Consider the following 16,609-nt stretch of genomic DNA (forward strand, 5'->3'; position numbering starts at 1 on the left):
TTTATATTTTTATAAAAAAATAAATGTTTAAATATGTGTTTTGTTTTATTTTTATTTAGTTTGTTGCTTAAGGATTATTATCACAGTAGTATATTCTTCTAATTTTTTCATAGTTTTACTTTTATCCTAAATTGCATTTCTGATTTCTTCTTCTAATGACGAAATGATAATGTCCAAAAAAAGTGGTTATCTTTGGTTCAATGAAAATATACATAACAAAACAAAACATAGAACCTCCATATTCTTGGTAATTGGTAAAAAAATTAAACGCATCAGATTGAGTATCCTGCTTGGTAATTTTTGTTATATAACCACCCTACCGGCAAAGACGTACAGCCAAGCGATTTAGCGTTCCGGTACGATGCCGTGTAGAAATCGAAAAGGGTGTGGATTTTCATCCTCCTCCTAACAAGTTACCCCGCTTCTATCTTAAACTGCATCATCACTTACCATCAGGTGAGATTGTAGTCAAGGGCTAACTTGTAAAGAATAAAAAAAAATCTAATGATGCTGTATATGGCGGAAGTTGCTTACCTAGAAGATGCTTATACATATCTTATGAAAATGTGTCAGCTTACGGCCAGTTTCTTCATCGCAAGTAACAGTCAAAGTCACGTCGTAAATCAAAAGTGACGGTCTTATTCACTGATCAATAAAGTCTTCTTTACTACTTACTACTTTTAGTGTTACTTTAGCTTTACATGGAGAAACTGGCTGTTAGACACTCACGCAAAGAAAATGTGCCGCGCCGTGCATTGCTACAGCATACTAATTTCTTTGTATTATAAAGTTTTCTATTTACCTATATGGTAAATAGAAAACTTTATAATACAAAGAAACATCACACAAACACCTGCTAGGAACATGTCATACAAAGTGCTGCTCTATGGTCAAATTTTTGCCACAAGTCCGCATGGCGGTAGTACTTCCACCACGAGCTGCGTCACAAATAACAACTACTACTAAAAATCCATAACTACTCAACTAAGCTTAGCTTACGAACGCTTTAGAAAAATCAATCATATCTGTTTGTAAGTAGTTACTCTGGTTCTGGAAGTCTGAAAGAATCTCCTAGAAAACTCAGGAGCTAAGCTTAAGCAGATATATATTTAAAAATAAAATACAATTACAACATTTCTATTACTTTTCGGGTGAAGGTGGAAGCTGATCCCCGTGTATCGACGTAGGTACGGTACGAGTAAAATGTAACACGTAATAACTTAGCATTTAGCAGGACCAAGAGACTTCATCAAAAAAGAGGTCACTTAACCCTACAAACTATATATGTACCTAATTTTCGTAGGTGCTAAAAGAACTTGACGTATAAATATTAGCTTAACATCCTCTTCTATCTAAAACTCTATCGACTGACTGATCACTGATGGACTTAACTAAACAAAAAAAAAGTAATATTAGCTACTATTAAAGTCTGCGATGAGATTAGATTGTTTACATCTGGGGCCACGGCAGAACTTTCGCCAATTGTATCAAAGAAGCGTCAAAAGATTTTTAATATTGATATGGTCACTATAAGATATTATATATAAGATATATAGGTTCACTAATTACGTAATAACATAAGATAGTAATAATAATAATAATAATAATAATAAAGCCTTTTATTTTCCTTATACTCTAGTGTTACAAAAGTTTTTTTAAATCTAGTGTTAGTACATTTAATGTTTACATTATTTAGTTTGTTAGTTTTAGATATACATTGTTTTATTTATTTATTTTTCTTTGTAGTATTAGATTTACTTCTTTTAAAATTATAAGGATCCCTCATAGGGTATAGGCCTCCCCCAATTCCTTCCACTTATTTCTGTCCTTTGCCATGAACCTCCACTGTTTTCCAGCTATATGTATAAGGTCGTCACACCAACGGGATTTTGGACGCCCTACACTTCGTTTTCCTCCTGGACCTGGCCATATGGTTGTGGAATGAGTCCATCGTTGATCTGTTGATCTAGCGATGTGGCCAGCCCATCTCCATTTTAGCTTTTGTGCTCTATGTAACACATCAGTTAGTTTTGTTCTCTTTCTTATTTCCTTGTTATTCACTTTATGGAGCCTGCGTAGATTTAATAAACTCCTCTCCATCGCTCTTTGACATATGGTTATTTTGTTTTTAATTTTATTCGTATAAACCCATGTTTGGCTGCCATAAGTTAACGTAGGGAGTATACACGTATCCATGACAGTTCTTTTAATATCTAGACTATATTTTCCTTTCATAATTTCTTTTAGTGACCAATATTTGTTCCAGCTTAGAGTTATTCTTCTGTCCACTTCGTCTTCGGTGTTGGAATCACTGAATGAAACTTGTTTGCCCAGGTATATGTACGAATTTACGTACTCGATTTCGGTTTCGTTCAAATCTATTTGCTTAGGAATACTGTTTGTCATAATTTTTGTTTTTGTTATGTTCATTTCTAGACCTACTTTTTTACTTTCGGCGTCAAGGGATTTTATCATTTTTTCCAGTGTATTACTGTTCTCAGCAAAAAGAGCAATGTCATCCGCAAACCTTAGGTGGCTTAGGTGTTTGTTCGTGATAATTAAACCTTTATCTGTCCAATTCAATTTCTTAAAAATGCTTTCCAGTACTGCGATGAACAGTTTTGGAGATAATGGATCTCCCTGCCTGACTCCTCTACCTAGCTTTATTATGTCTCCTCTATTTTCTAGCTTTATTTTACTTACGCTATTGTTATATATAGTCTTGAGAATTTTGATGTACGTTTTCTGGATATTGCATTCCATTAGTGCTTTCCAGATGGAATCATGAAATATGCTATCGAATGCTTTAGTATAATCGATAAATGCAATATATAGGGTTCTGTTATATTCTTTGTATTTTTCAATAATTTGCTCCATCGTATGTATGTGGTCTATTGTGCTAAAACCGGCGCGGAATCCAGCTTGTTCTTTTGGTTGGAAGTTATCAATTTCCGCCCCTTTTCTATCTACGAGAATGCTAGTAAATAGTTTGTATATGCAAGAAAGAAGACTAATTGGTCTATAATTTGAAATATCTAGAGGGTCGCCTTTTTTATACAGAAGTGTAATATCTGAAGTTAGCCATTGCTTCGGTACAACTCCAGTGTTCAAAACCATATTGAATAGGTCTGCTAAGGGGGCCACCAACTGATGAGCTCCAATTATTAATAGTTCGTTAGGTATGTTATCGGGTCCAGTGCTTTTTTCGGTTTTCAGATTTTTTATGCATTTTAGGATCTCTGTTTCGTCAATTGGCTTTAAATCATTTATTGATAATGTACCTTCAAAATCTCCTAAATCTAGGCTTTGTGTATTTGTTTGACCCTTATATAACTGTCTATAGAATTCAGTGGCGCATTCTATTAACTCTTTTCTTGACTTAGTTTTTCTAGTCCCTTTTTTAAAGGTCTGTATCCAGTCTTTATGCGTATTCAATTCTTTGAAAGCCTTTTTACTACTCCTGTACTGAGTTATATTTTTTATTATTATTGATTTTCTATGTTGTTCGTAGTCGTTTTTAATGGCTTTGTTTGTCTTTTTGAATAGATCACTTAGATCTCGTCTCATGTCTCTGTTTCTATGTTCTTTTCGTATAAGTTCTGCGCGTTGTTTTATAAGAGTTTTCGTTTCACCACTGAAAATGTCTCGTTTATTTTTTCTCTGTTGAATGTTACTACTTGAGCTAGTTTTAATTGTGGATTCTAGTTTGTCATAGTAGGTTTGGACTGTTTCACTTGTTCTTGGATAGATAGCTAATTGTTTAAGGTTATCTTTTAAATTATTGACATATGTTTGTATTTCCGATTCCCATTTGGGAATGTATATAGAAGTTTTGTAAGATTTTCTGCTTTTTTTAAAGTTTTTTAATATTAGTGTGGCTCTTACAAGGCGATGGTCGGAAGGGAAATTAAATTTATTAAGGACTTCAATATTCGTAATGTATCTCAGACAGTTAGTTAATATGAAATCTATTTCGTTTTTAGTTTTTCGGTCCGGTGAGATCCATGTCCATCTTTTATTCGGCTTTTTCTTGAAGTATGTATTCACAATCGATAGCTTATGTCCGAATGCATATGATATTAAGATATTCCCTCTTTCATTTCTTTTTCCATACCCGTATCTGCCCATAATTAGCTTCTCGTTTTGTTTTGGTTGTCCAATTTTGGCATTGAAGTCGCCTATCACAAGAACATTTTTGTCTGTATATTCATACGCTTTTTCTAAAGTATCGTAGAAGTGGATTAATTCGTCTTCTGTACTACTTTCTGTCGGGGCATATACTTGTATAATAGAGATATCGAAGTTATCTATTTTTAATTGTAAAAGCGCTACTCTATCAGAAAACCCAGTGAAATCTACTATATTATTTTTGTATTTCTTTTTTACCATGAATCCAACTCCACGTGCTCCTTGTTTCTCTCCTTTATAGAGAAAGATGTAGTCTGAATATTCTTCTATTTTACAACCCTCTCGTCTAATTTCAGCAAGACCTAAAATATCGAAGTTAATATTTTTCAAGGCATGATTTATTTCTATAAGTCTTTCAGGAGAAGCGAGAGATCTCGCATTATATGTACAAATTTCAAGTTTTGATTTGTATGTTGTATGTAGTTTATGTGTTGTAACTGGGGGGTTTTGGTCATACTCCTCCACGCTGACCATTCGTGTTGGAGGAGAGAGAGGGTCGGTAGACAATGATTGCTATTTGTTTGTGCCACTACAACTGGCTGTGGCCGAGTCTGCAGTTGAAAATTTTTCTTTTCGAGTAGAAGTTTGTCCATGTTTGTTATTCCAGTAGGATGTTAGGGTGTTCTTCTTCTGTATTTGTGTTGACTCTTTGTTATAAATCCCATGTCGAGTGTATTTTTCTGGCGGTGATCCTGAATGGTTCCTTTTGTTGGCTCTGTTTGTAGCTTCTTTTGGTGGAATAATAATTAGTTTGTCATATTTTATGAATACTTTTTTCCCTTTTTCCCTCTCTTCTTTAGCTTTGTTTTGGAGTTCTCGTCTCTTTGCTAGGATATTGGGCGGAAAGTCTTCTTTAATATAGCAGTTTTGAGTTTCTAATGATTTTTTGTTTCGTAAAATCTCGATTTTTCTTTTTAATGTAGAAAATGTTACAATAACTGGTCTTATTTTTTCGCTTTTTTTGCCTATTCTTCTTAAGGACTGTATATCCAAATCTGTACAGCTTATTTTCATAACATCATTAAAAAGGTCAAGAATAATCTTGTTTAGTTCATCGTAGTTTCGCTCTTTTTCTTGCACACCGAAAATAACGATGTTCCTTACTCTGACTCGTTTTTCAAGTAGGTCTAGTCGTTGCTCCTGTGAACTAACAGTATCTTCTAAGCTTTGCAGCTTGCTTTGTACATGGTCGAATGTCTCGTTAATTTTGTTTAACAAGTTGATTTCGCTATTTCGAACACTTTCTTTAGTTTCATTCAGATCTTCTTGAATCTTTTTTAAAAGTTGTAATATGTTATCCATTATTATATAAAAAACCGAAGAAATAAATTAAAAACAGAAAAACAATTTCTCAGACCGGGGTTTGAACCGTGGGACTCGAATGCGGGAGTCAAGAGTAGTTCCAATTACGCCACCAGTCAACTTAATAGATATGGTGAATTTTGTTATCGATATCGTCGCTATTGTTATACTTGACGTTTACTTGACGTGCATTTAATTTTTGACCCTCTATTCACTTCACTTGAGGTAGTTATGTATCATATGTTTTCAATTTTGTGATTTCGCTTTGTGTTAATGTCTAATAACACTATTAACACAGGAACACAGTGTCCAATAATTTTATTTTTGCAAATGACATCAAATTATTCGAGCACAAGGTGTTTGTTTACTGTATTTTCAAACGGTTGGCGAGTAAACAGTGTCTGTGTTTATGCACTTTTTTCACTCTTTTATCCGTCGAATGTTGCTAATAACACTTTCACTAGCGTATTGTCCACTATTCTATACGTATATCATGAAAAGAACCGTAAACTTGCACATTTATAATTTTTAAATACACTTTTAATAAGGAACATATGTTACTGTTAACGCACTGCAGCGCCCTCTCATAAGATAGTACGGACTGAATAAAGTAATCGACTTGGTATTACATGGATCTCATCACTTTTTACGGTAGATGAACAGCCCCCCTAGCTCGATGAAAGAGACTGTGCCACTTGGCAAGGAAAGCAGAGTTGCGAGAATCGATATATTTTTACAAATATTGTTTTTGATGGCATCTTATTTTGTCTTATAAAGACAAGAAGACTAGATAAATACAATAGACTTCGTAAACTTTTTTGTTTATTTTTTATTTTCCTTATTTTATTATTTTTTTTACTATTTAGATTTAGGTTTAACTTCCATTTACCTATAGTTACCTAATAACTATATCTAAAGTATCGATATATAGGAGTAAATGTCTTTCCCTCTTACCTCCTAGCAAGTAGTCGTAGCGGACGGTTCCAGGTTGCAGGTTGGTGCTGACTGGTGCAGACCAGTTAGTTGGTAACTGGCAAACGAAAGTTAACGTTTATGGTTATGTCGGCGAATGTTTTGTAAGGGTGCAAGATCTAAGGCAGTTTTCTCCTAACTTTCCTACGCAGAATATGATGGTAACATTGCCCTTCGCCCACCCTAAGGACCTCGAGATTGTTGGCGTTAATGTCGTAACATGCATTCAGGCGGTCATTTGGTGGCGAAGACCGCGGTAGTGCGCGCATTTGCCGCATATCGCCGCTATTTGGTGAATTGAAAGCTGGGTTTTAGGGTACTTTGATGAGATGAAAAAAGAAATAAATCAAGTAGGTACGACAACTTATGGTAAACAGGTCGTGATCGAATTATAAGAAATGTCTCAAACAGTGAAGAAAAAGCATAGTGAGGAAACCTATATACATGAGAATTTCCTTAATCCACGTGTGTGAAGTCTGCCAATCAGCAGTGGGCCAGCGTGGTGGCCTATTAGCCTAACCCTTCTTATACTGACAGAAGACTCGTGCTCAACAATGAGCCGAATGTGGATTATCGTAATCATTATTAATAAATAATGATCATGATGATCGAATCGTAGACTTAACGGACTTGGATCCTATCGCAAGTCCGTAAAGCAGTAGAGCTATTGAGTTTTCTGTATCAACAGTTCAGATTACATATAACAAATCCGAAAGGGATCATCAACCAAATACGGTCCGAGCTTGTCCCAAGGCGACGCGATAACGTTACGATGTCTCTAAGTGTGCGTGCAGAAAAGAGTACATACAAAGAATAATGTCCTGACTCGTAAGACTGCTTGAGTTGACGTATGACCCATAGCTCCCACCAAAATCCTATAACTATAACAGTATACGGCACTGCACTAGAAAAAGATAGGAAAGTATGCAAAATACATGCATGCATTTTGGTTTTTATAGTTGTTTGTGCGACAATAAGGTGTCTTATTACTTACCAGTACTTTAGAAAATATAAAAAGAAAGAAAATATATATATTTAAATATTATGCCACTCATCACAATGCTTCCCATATTCCGTGACCAACACCCTGCGATGGATGGTATAATCTAGAAAATGACGCCAGTTGTTTAAAGTAGATCATGCAGCGCATTTTCAGCTGGTACTGCAGTCCAGTTGCCACAATGAACATACCCTACACAACCTGAACTAAAATATCACCATCATTATCATCATCCAATCGAAGCCAGCCACCTTTTGGAGGTTGCTCCTGAGACTGAGACCTGCGCCAAAAATATCGATAATCTCAGTAGGTAATGGTCTAGAATTTTCCGGCAAGCTACTGGCGTGTAGAGACAAACTATTTCTATGGAATCACAATATTTACTTAGATCCAAGTTGTTAAATCACATTAGCACATTAGTAATAACGAAGTACGTAACTGACGAGTTTGTATCATTTCACCCATCTCGGGGACTTTTGTAAACCACAACTACAATACAAACAGTTCACATGAGGTTACTAAGTCTATTATTTGCTATTTGTGTTATGAATTTGTCTACGGGAGCTCACAGTGCTTCTGAGAATATGTTTTTATTATCACATTCAAGTATGACTATATAACGACAAGATTTGGCGGAATAGGACCAGTAGTGACAACATGAGTTGGTCTGTAGTTTTAGTTTTGGGAGTCTGTGCTTTTGCTGCACATTCTGCAGTGCATGGCATAAAAGGTAGGTTACTCATACTCTTGATTTAAAACATGATAGTACATTATAATAATGTAAATTTTTATAACATCTGCATAATCTATAAAAAAGGTTTAATTTTTCTTAATATTGACTATCATTTCAACATTGCATATAAAAGTTCCTTACTTATCTATTTATAACAACTATCAAAACAAACTCGATTAAAATTATTGTATGAGTATTTAGGATCCCCCATTTTTGTCATAAGATACAAATAATTCATTTAATAATATTATGTTACATATTCATTTATTAGCACGGCTGCAACTGCTATAAACTCTACATGTTTTCTTATCTGGGTTCCAGATGCTACTCTGAGTCGAATAGCAAGATCGCCGCACTATGGATCAAGTTTCCACCATGACGACATTGATCAACCACCATCACATGGACCTCCTCCTCCACCTTTAGTGTATCATACACAGAACTGGAGCGGAGTATCAAAAGGCATTGGAGGAACACCCCAAGGAGTGTTTAGTGGAGCTGCAGCATCAGCTCAGAGTGCTATACCTGCTGTCAGTGAAGCATTTTCCATAGCTTCCTCTGGAGCTGGGCCTGTTACCTCAAATGATGGAGGCCAGCTAAAAGAGAACCTAGGGAAACCAAGCTTGGGTGCCTCTTCTAGTTCTGAAAAATTAGGAAATAGGTTTGGCGGAATATCAAAGTCTTACAGTAGCACAAGTCAGGGACAGTTTAATATTAAATCTTCAGGATTGGAAATAGATGGAGATGCATCTGGATGTGATTCAGGGGAATCCGATAGTCAATCAGGTCAATATAGCGCTGGTGCTACAGGATTCGACAGAAAATCGGGAGGTGTATCGACTGGTTACAGTGGTTCATCAGGACAGTACAATTCAGCAAGCTTTGATAGGCAGTCAGGAGAGCGTAGCATCAATTCCGGTTTCGGAAGGCAAAGGCCGGGATATGGAAGACAAAATGGTCAATATGGGTCTTATGAAGACCACGGTACAACAGGAAGTAGAAGAAAATTTGGCTCTGATTCATTGACAGATGCTGAAGCAGCTGGAAGTACGGCCGATTTTGGATCAGGACAATTTAATCTACAAACGTCAAACAAGGGGAATTTAGCGAACTTTGGTCAGTCTGGTCCGTATGATGCTGCCCCATCAGGTTATGGCAAATCAACTGGCGTTGGATCTGTGGGTTCCACCAACAACTTTGGTCAGTACAATGGTCAATCAGAATCTGGCTACCAAGCAAGAAGAGAAGATAGCCGCGGCTATGGAGCGAGCAGAGAATATGAAAGTCACGGTGGCTACGGTGGACATCACTTTGATCACCACGATGACTTTCATAGACACGGTAAAAGCCATCATGGAAATCACCACTTTGATCATAATGGTGATGGTAATTATTATCAAGGTAGTGGTTTTGGTGAAAACGGACAAGCTCGTAGTACTGGATTTGCAAACTCACAGAGTTCTTCATTTGGAAGCAACAAAGGCAATTATGGATCTCAATCTAGCTTTGGTGAGGGTTACTCTGGTAATCAAGGTGGAGTAGAAAGTGCAAACCAAGCTGCTTCTCAAGATTTTACTGGTGCACAACAAGCAAAGCAATTAGATGCAGGTGCAAGTGCAAGTCAAACATCACAAGGGTTCTCGGGAGCACAAAGTAAATCAACTTCTGGTGGATTTGGCTTCAATGAACATTCTGGAAGTTCGGTTAATGATAACAAAGGAGCCTTGGTTGCTGGCAATACAAATGCCGGAATTTCAGCAGAAGTACCAATTCCAGGAGCCGCTAGTGGATCAGTCCAAGAAGATGTACAGTCTACTCTAGGCGGTGCTTTGAACCTCGCTTCCCAAGGTCTTCAGACAGCCCAGAACACCCCTTGCGCAACTTGTAATAAGGGTAGTTATGCTTTAAGTAATGCTAAGAGTCACAGTGGCTCGGCCATAGCACTTTCTATTGGAGGTTAATTAGCATTGTTACTGGAGCATGCAAGGATGCAAAAGCTACAATTATATGTTTTAGGAGTCATTAGAATATTTATTTTTGTTAAATAGTTTCTGTGATTTTTGTAATTTGTTTGTTGTATGTTTTGAACGAAATTATATAAAATATTTAAAAATTGAAATACCTTTTTTTTCTCAATTGAATATATGTAGAACAAAACAAAATTAATTAAATTAACATAATGAAATGAAAAATTGCTGAGACTGAAAATTGCTTTTAATCCAACCCGAATTAGCGTAACCGATTGTCATCGTTTTTATTCTTTACAAGTTAGCCCTCGACTACAATCTCACCTGATGGTAAGTGATGATGCAATCTAAGATGGAAGCAGGCTAACTTGTTAGGAGGAGGATGAATATCCACACGCCTTTCGGTTTCTACACGACATCGTACCGCATCGCTAAATCGCTCGGTGGTTCGTCTTTGTCGGTAGGGTGGTAAGTAGCCACGGCCGAAGCCTCCCACCAACCAGACCTGGACCAATTAAGAAAACCTCAATCGGTTCAGCCGGGAATCGAACCCAGGACCTCCGTCGTGTAAATCCACAAATGGAAATTACATGATTTCGTTAAGTAAATTCGAAGATTAGCACACAAGAACCCATAAGATCTCATAGAAGTGAATAGAATACTTTTCATTTTGTTTTGTGAAATCATGTTCATTTATCTATACCGATCTCTAAAAACCGATAGCCGTGATAGCCCAGTAGAAACGACCTCTTGATTTGATTTGGAGGGCGTAGGTTCGAATCCGGTCTGGGGCACGCACCTCCAACTTTTCTGTTATTTTAATAAATTTAATATCACGAGTCTTAAATACTGAAGGAAAACATCGTGAGAAAACCTGCATCCCTGAGAATTTTCGGCCAATTCGCATTAGGCCAGCGTGGTGGACTATTGACCTAACCCCTCTCATACTGAGAGGTGACTCGTGTTCCACAGTGAGCCGAAAATGGGTTGCTAATGATGAATCTCCGAAAATTGTATGGAGGCATCTTGAACGTACACACAGAATATTTGCAGTACAGTAAAGTCGAAATTTTAGATTTATTTATGTTTTTTTATAACCCCCATCGTAAAAAGAGGTTGAGGAATCTGTGGCAGCGTAGTTTCTAAACGGATGGACGTCCGCTGCAGAACATAGGTCTTTTGCAGGGATTTCCAAACATCACGAAACTGAGCCACCTGCATCCAGGAAATCCCTGCGACTCGCTTGATGTCGTCAGTCAACCTGGTGGGGGGCCGACCAACACTTCGCTTTCTTGTGCGGGGTCGCCATTCCACAACTTTGGGACCCCATCGGCTCTTCGAACTATGTGCCCCGCCCATTGCAACTTCAGCTGCTTCAGCGCAACTTGTTGAGCTTACTACTTATTAAGTGAACGACTTAATTAATGGATATTATTGCAATTATTTTATATTCTTGCGTTTTGACGACCTCTCTAGCACAATTGGTAGTGCTGTGGCTCTCAAAAGATAGGTCCTGGGTTCGATTCCCAATTCCAAGGTCTGGTCTGGTTGTGGGCATCGGCCGTGGCTAGTTACCACCCTGCCGGCAAAGCTGTATCGCTATATACCTATACAGCGTTCCGGTACGATGTACGATAAAAAACGTCAGATGTGTATAAAAAATAATTTAAAAAAAAAGAAAAATTATATGCTAAGAAAAACTTCTATGTAAAGTCATGCCAAGGCAAATGCACATTGCCTCCATTGTAAAACGCCCGAACAAACGTCCTTTACGATCCTGACGAAAGCATAAGTACAACACGTCCCAGGCAATACGAACACGAGCTACACAAACCCCGGATTCCTAAAGTCACGGGGTGACAGGATGGCCTAAACACCCTTTCCCGAACGGCCCTATAAGCTGGCATCCAAGGTGACGCCCTTAAAGAGTCGTTTCGCCCATCTTCTGCTTCTACCTTCGGGCCCCATCATATGATGCTTCTGCACTCGCCTAAGCGCTGTGACGCTGTCCCTTATGGAGCCTACGGCATTTACACTTAAAACTACACTGTAAAAAAATCTCACTTAGGTTTAGGGGGTTTTTAGTGAACTATAAATAGAGTTATAAGTCCGGGTGCTAAAAACAAACAACGCCTGGTCCTATAGCCATGTGGCATGTCAATTCTCTTTCTACAAACGCTAACGATTCGAAAATTAAAAAATGTATGAGAATGACATTCACGTTCGAAAGGTCACGTAATCAACTTCTCGATCGGATCTGTCTTTCCCATACATTTTATTAGTTTTCGAAGCGTTAGCGTTTGTAGAAATAGAAGCAACATGCGTCATAGCTACAGGCCCTGCCCCCTTAGCCAAGTGGCTCGTCGATTCTCTTTCTACGATCGCTAACGTTTCGAAAACTAGAAAAATGTATGGGAATGACAGATCTTGATCACGTGACCTGTCGATAGAAATTGTCATTCCCATACATCTTTCAAGTTTTCGAAGCGTTAGCGATCGTAGAAAGAGGAGCGACATGCCACTTGGCCAGGGGGCTGGTTACATAAGGAAAACCACACGCTATAAGTACAAGTGACAATGTAGAATAATTCAAATTCACACGTTTTGGTCGAGTTTACCCAACTTGTTACCACTCGTCTGTGGTATGGACAGATTCGCGGTATTCTGTGTTATTTCATTAGTGTTTATAGATCGGACGGTATAAAATTGTTCTACACAGTAATTTTGGTCGCACTCTAGCAAAATGATACGAATTGGTTTGGTTATTTTTGTGTTTGTTGTTATCAATCATAGCTTGGCTGATGGTGAGCAAAGTGAGTATTTTTCCACTCAAAGACATATTTAGCCTTAACGGTTCATTGACATATTCTGCGTATAAGGAAAAGCAAGATTTGGAGCTTTAACTCACGAGGATGATTCTATGTGTGTAGGCGGGTTTAAGGTGATAATGATAATGTTTGACTCCGTAACGATAACTATCAGATATTAATGAACACAGAAACCAACAAGGACCAATGTCCTAATTTGCTATGCAAGTGTGTATCTCCATCAACTGGGAAGATAAAAGCCCAACATATTTATAAAACGATCCCAGGATTCGAACCCAAGACTTTATGAAAGTTGTAAAGACAATCTGGACTAACCAGACATTTTAGACATTAGCTCGTATGTGGACTGAAAATCGAGTAAATTTAAATATATATGTATATTGTAGTGTCTGTTTCTATATTCAAAATTACTGTGATTTCTAAAATACTTGCAATTAGTTAGATATGATGATGATGACGATACTGATGAATAAAATTTATTTTGTCTGTTTATATGGCCGGGCTAATCTCTGAAACTGCTGCCGATTTTAATGGGTCTTTCACTGTATAATAGAGCAGGTTGTTGAGCAACATATAAATATCATCAATCCAATTCATCCATTATTCATAGTTCTAGCACATTAGTGTAGAACTGAATTTTGAACACAGACAAATTCCGTATTAATTTAAATCCAAACGCCAAAAATAAAAGAAAATTCCTTCAAAATGCTGGTTACATTATTTTAAATTTCCTTTTCAGATGGCAACCTGATACAAAGACAAAAACGTTCACCACATTACTACGGTCAGTCATACTGGCCACCGCCGCCACCGCCACCACCGCCACCGCCACCACCACCACCACCACCACCACCGTACTGGCCACCACCACCACCACCACCATACTGGCGCCATCACCGCCACCATCACCACCACAGCGGCGAGGACGACTACAACGAGTATAAAACAAAAGAAACAACTATATATAAAACAAAAACCTATGTTAAAGGACAAAATAACTTTGGCAACGGATATCCACAGGGTGACGCTGGGCAATTTGGCCAGAACAACCCTGGGGTAGCTTTTGGTCAGGGGAACGCTGGGCTAAGCTTCAGCCAGGGTGCCACTGGAGCTGGTTTTGGCCAGAACGCTCAATTAATTGACGGTCAAAGTGACGCTGGTCTAATTGACCCTAGTCAGGGTAATGCTGGTCTATACCCCCCGGGTAACGTAGGGTTGGGTAACCCACCGTGTGACACGTGCAAAGGGAAGAGTACAGCAGTGAGTAATGCTCAGAGTGGCACGGGGAACGCCGTCGCCATTGCTATTTCTAGATCCAAGGCGAGATAACTTTACACAATTTACAAGATGAAAATAGCAGTTATGAGGATGAAGTTTTTCATAAAGAGAGCGAACTTCAAAAAACATGTCAATAGCCACGAACCAAACAAATATAAATTAATATTTTTTTATAGCGAGCATTTATTACAGTTATTTGCGGAAATGAAAAGGTAACTAGTTATTATTAATATTACCTAGTTTGCAATATTATGTAAGCTCTTTAATGTTATATATCATAGTGATATAGTTTAAGTAAGTCGTAGCCACGAATTAAGGAAATATAAATTAAATACCTGTATTTTGAATATTCGTAGTAGAGTAGGTTCTGATTTTAAAAAACAAAACGGCAAAATCGACAAATTACTGCTTACTCTGGTATGTAAGCTTTATAATATCTTTGAAAGAAGCGGTATTAATGTCACTCTTGGGCCAGGCTTATACAATAAACTTAGGAAGTCATAAATATATAGGAAGTCAGTAGATCGTAGATTAAGTATTTTTGTAAAAACCAATAAATGTGATACATGAATTAATATTTTTTTTTATATTCCAAAAGTTTGGAAAATTCATTTTTTGGGGTGCCTTCCCTATATGCAAAGTGAAGATGGTTTTTTATCGTCCGTCTGTATCTAGGTATTGTTATCGGTATTTTTGAGCACTACTTATGGGTTTAAAGTGCTAATTTAATCTACGGAACCCTACATTGTGCGGGGCCCGACACCCACTTGGTTAGGTTTTTTATATAGTGATTTGTATGTTTGTTTGTTTATTCAGTCATTCGAAAGAAACCAAATCGTATAAAATATGATATTCCAGGATTAGTGCAAGTGCAAATTTTTATTTCACTTTGCTTGTATTTTAGCGCTAAAATCTGTAATTTAAATTTTATATCGACCCAGGACTCAATTTCACTCAAATTATCCTAGCACGAATAAATTTAAATTTTGAAAGCATGCAAATGACTACTATTTCATACAATTGATAGGTATAATAAAATTTTAAACGCATAATCCGCTATGTACCTATTTACTACAATTTTTTAAATTATAATTTTATCCTACTTGAGTACAATGACGTGTTTGTCGACCTCAAAATACGATGGCTAAATTTATTTACACATTACGAAAAACTAGTGCATGCTTCCAACTTTGTACGTATAGTATTTCTCCAAATAAATAGTATCTAGCCTAGCCCTATATCTTTTAAGCTAAGTTAAGGGGCTTCGGTGATTAGCGATAAAAAAGTATTTTAGCACATCCCTACGAAGTGCCGCCATGTGTCCATTAATCTAAGGCACAGGTAAGCTTATAATTATCAGAATATTTGGAAAACCCTCTACAGGGCTGGGCTTCCCTTCATAAAAGAGAGGAGATATATATATATATTCTTTACACGACCACGTACCTTGGTGGTACGTCTCTATTGGTACGGTGGCAAATAGCCACGGCCAAAGCCTCCCACCAGCTAAACATGGACTAATTAAGAAAACCTCAATCGACCCAACCGGGGATCGAACACAGGATTGGGTTAAATAAGCTTCAAATGCCCATAATTACACCGTAAGTCATGCCCTTCTGACAGGAACACCGCAGTTACGAGTAGTGTGGCTGCTTTGTCGTAAAAAGTTCTTTTACTATATTTTGAAGTGCATTTACTTAATTACACATTTAGCGAATGATCTTTAATGTACAATGCAAATTACTTATCGAAAACTAGTGGTTGTGTATGCAGATCAGCTATTCTAGACATTTATTATCCGCTGGCTAGTTTACGAGCCGCCTGTATTGGTCCTACGTGCCACTTAAGCAAATTGCAGTACTCCTACCGTGGATTATTAATCAACCTTTCCATGAATTACCGCTTGATGTGTGGCCTAGCTTTAGTCTTAGATCAGTGTGCTGTGATCGCGTAACCGTAAACGCGAATTTCCAAGCAATTAAAACAGTGCTATCTAGTAGCACTACTGCACTGTTGCAATTCCTTAGAAATTCGCGTTTACGGCTACGCGATAATCATAGTATGAAAACATTGAAAACTGCCACTAGGCACACTGATCTAAGACTAAAGCTTAGATCAGTGCTGCACTAGCCCAACTACTGCACATAGTTGGGAACGACTTGGTCATTATAGGCTCGATTTTGTACCTCAATAAAGGTAACTGGTCGGACTCGATACTAAGGAGCTCTGAGAAGATCCCAATATAAGAGAACCTTTACCCATATCTTTACTGGGTGAAAAGTTTTTATATCAAATAAAAATTTTGCCAACGTTTTGCCTAAAAACAGTCCAGAATATGATT

General features: G+C 37.5%; 2 protein-coding genes across 2 annotated transcripts; one reads left to right on the top strand and one right to left on the bottom strand.

Annotated features, from left to right (window-relative positions):
- Positions 1–4,701: 4,701 nt before the first annotated feature.
- On the bottom strand, positions 4,702–5,490 carry LOC112056863 (uncharacterized). Its single transcript, XM_024097348.2, has one exon. It carries the CDS (start codon positions 5,488–5,490, stop codon positions 4,702–4,704), a length of 789 nt encoding a protein of 262 aa, XP_023953116.2.
- A 7,290-nt stretch (positions 5,491–12,780) lies between these two features.
- LOC112044419 (uncharacterized) lies at positions 12,781–14,817 on the top strand. Its single transcript, XM_024080265.2, has 2 exons — positions 12,781–12,975; positions 13,730–14,817. The coding sequence occupies exons 1-2, from the start codon at positions 12,906–12,908 to the stop codon at positions 14,317–14,319; spliced, it is 660 nt and encodes a 219-aa protein (XP_023936033.2). The 5' UTR covers positions 12,781–12,905; the 3' UTR covers positions 14,320–14,817.
- The last annotated feature ends 1,792 nt before the right edge of the window (positions 14,818–16,609 follow it).

Source organism: Bicyclus anynana, chromosome 1 (genome assembly GCF_947172395.1).
Source record: "Bicyclus anynana chromosome 1, ilBicAnyn1.1, whole genome shotgun sequence".
NCBI lineage: Eukaryota > Metazoa > Arthropoda > Insecta > Lepidoptera > Nymphalidae > Bicyclus > Bicyclus anynana.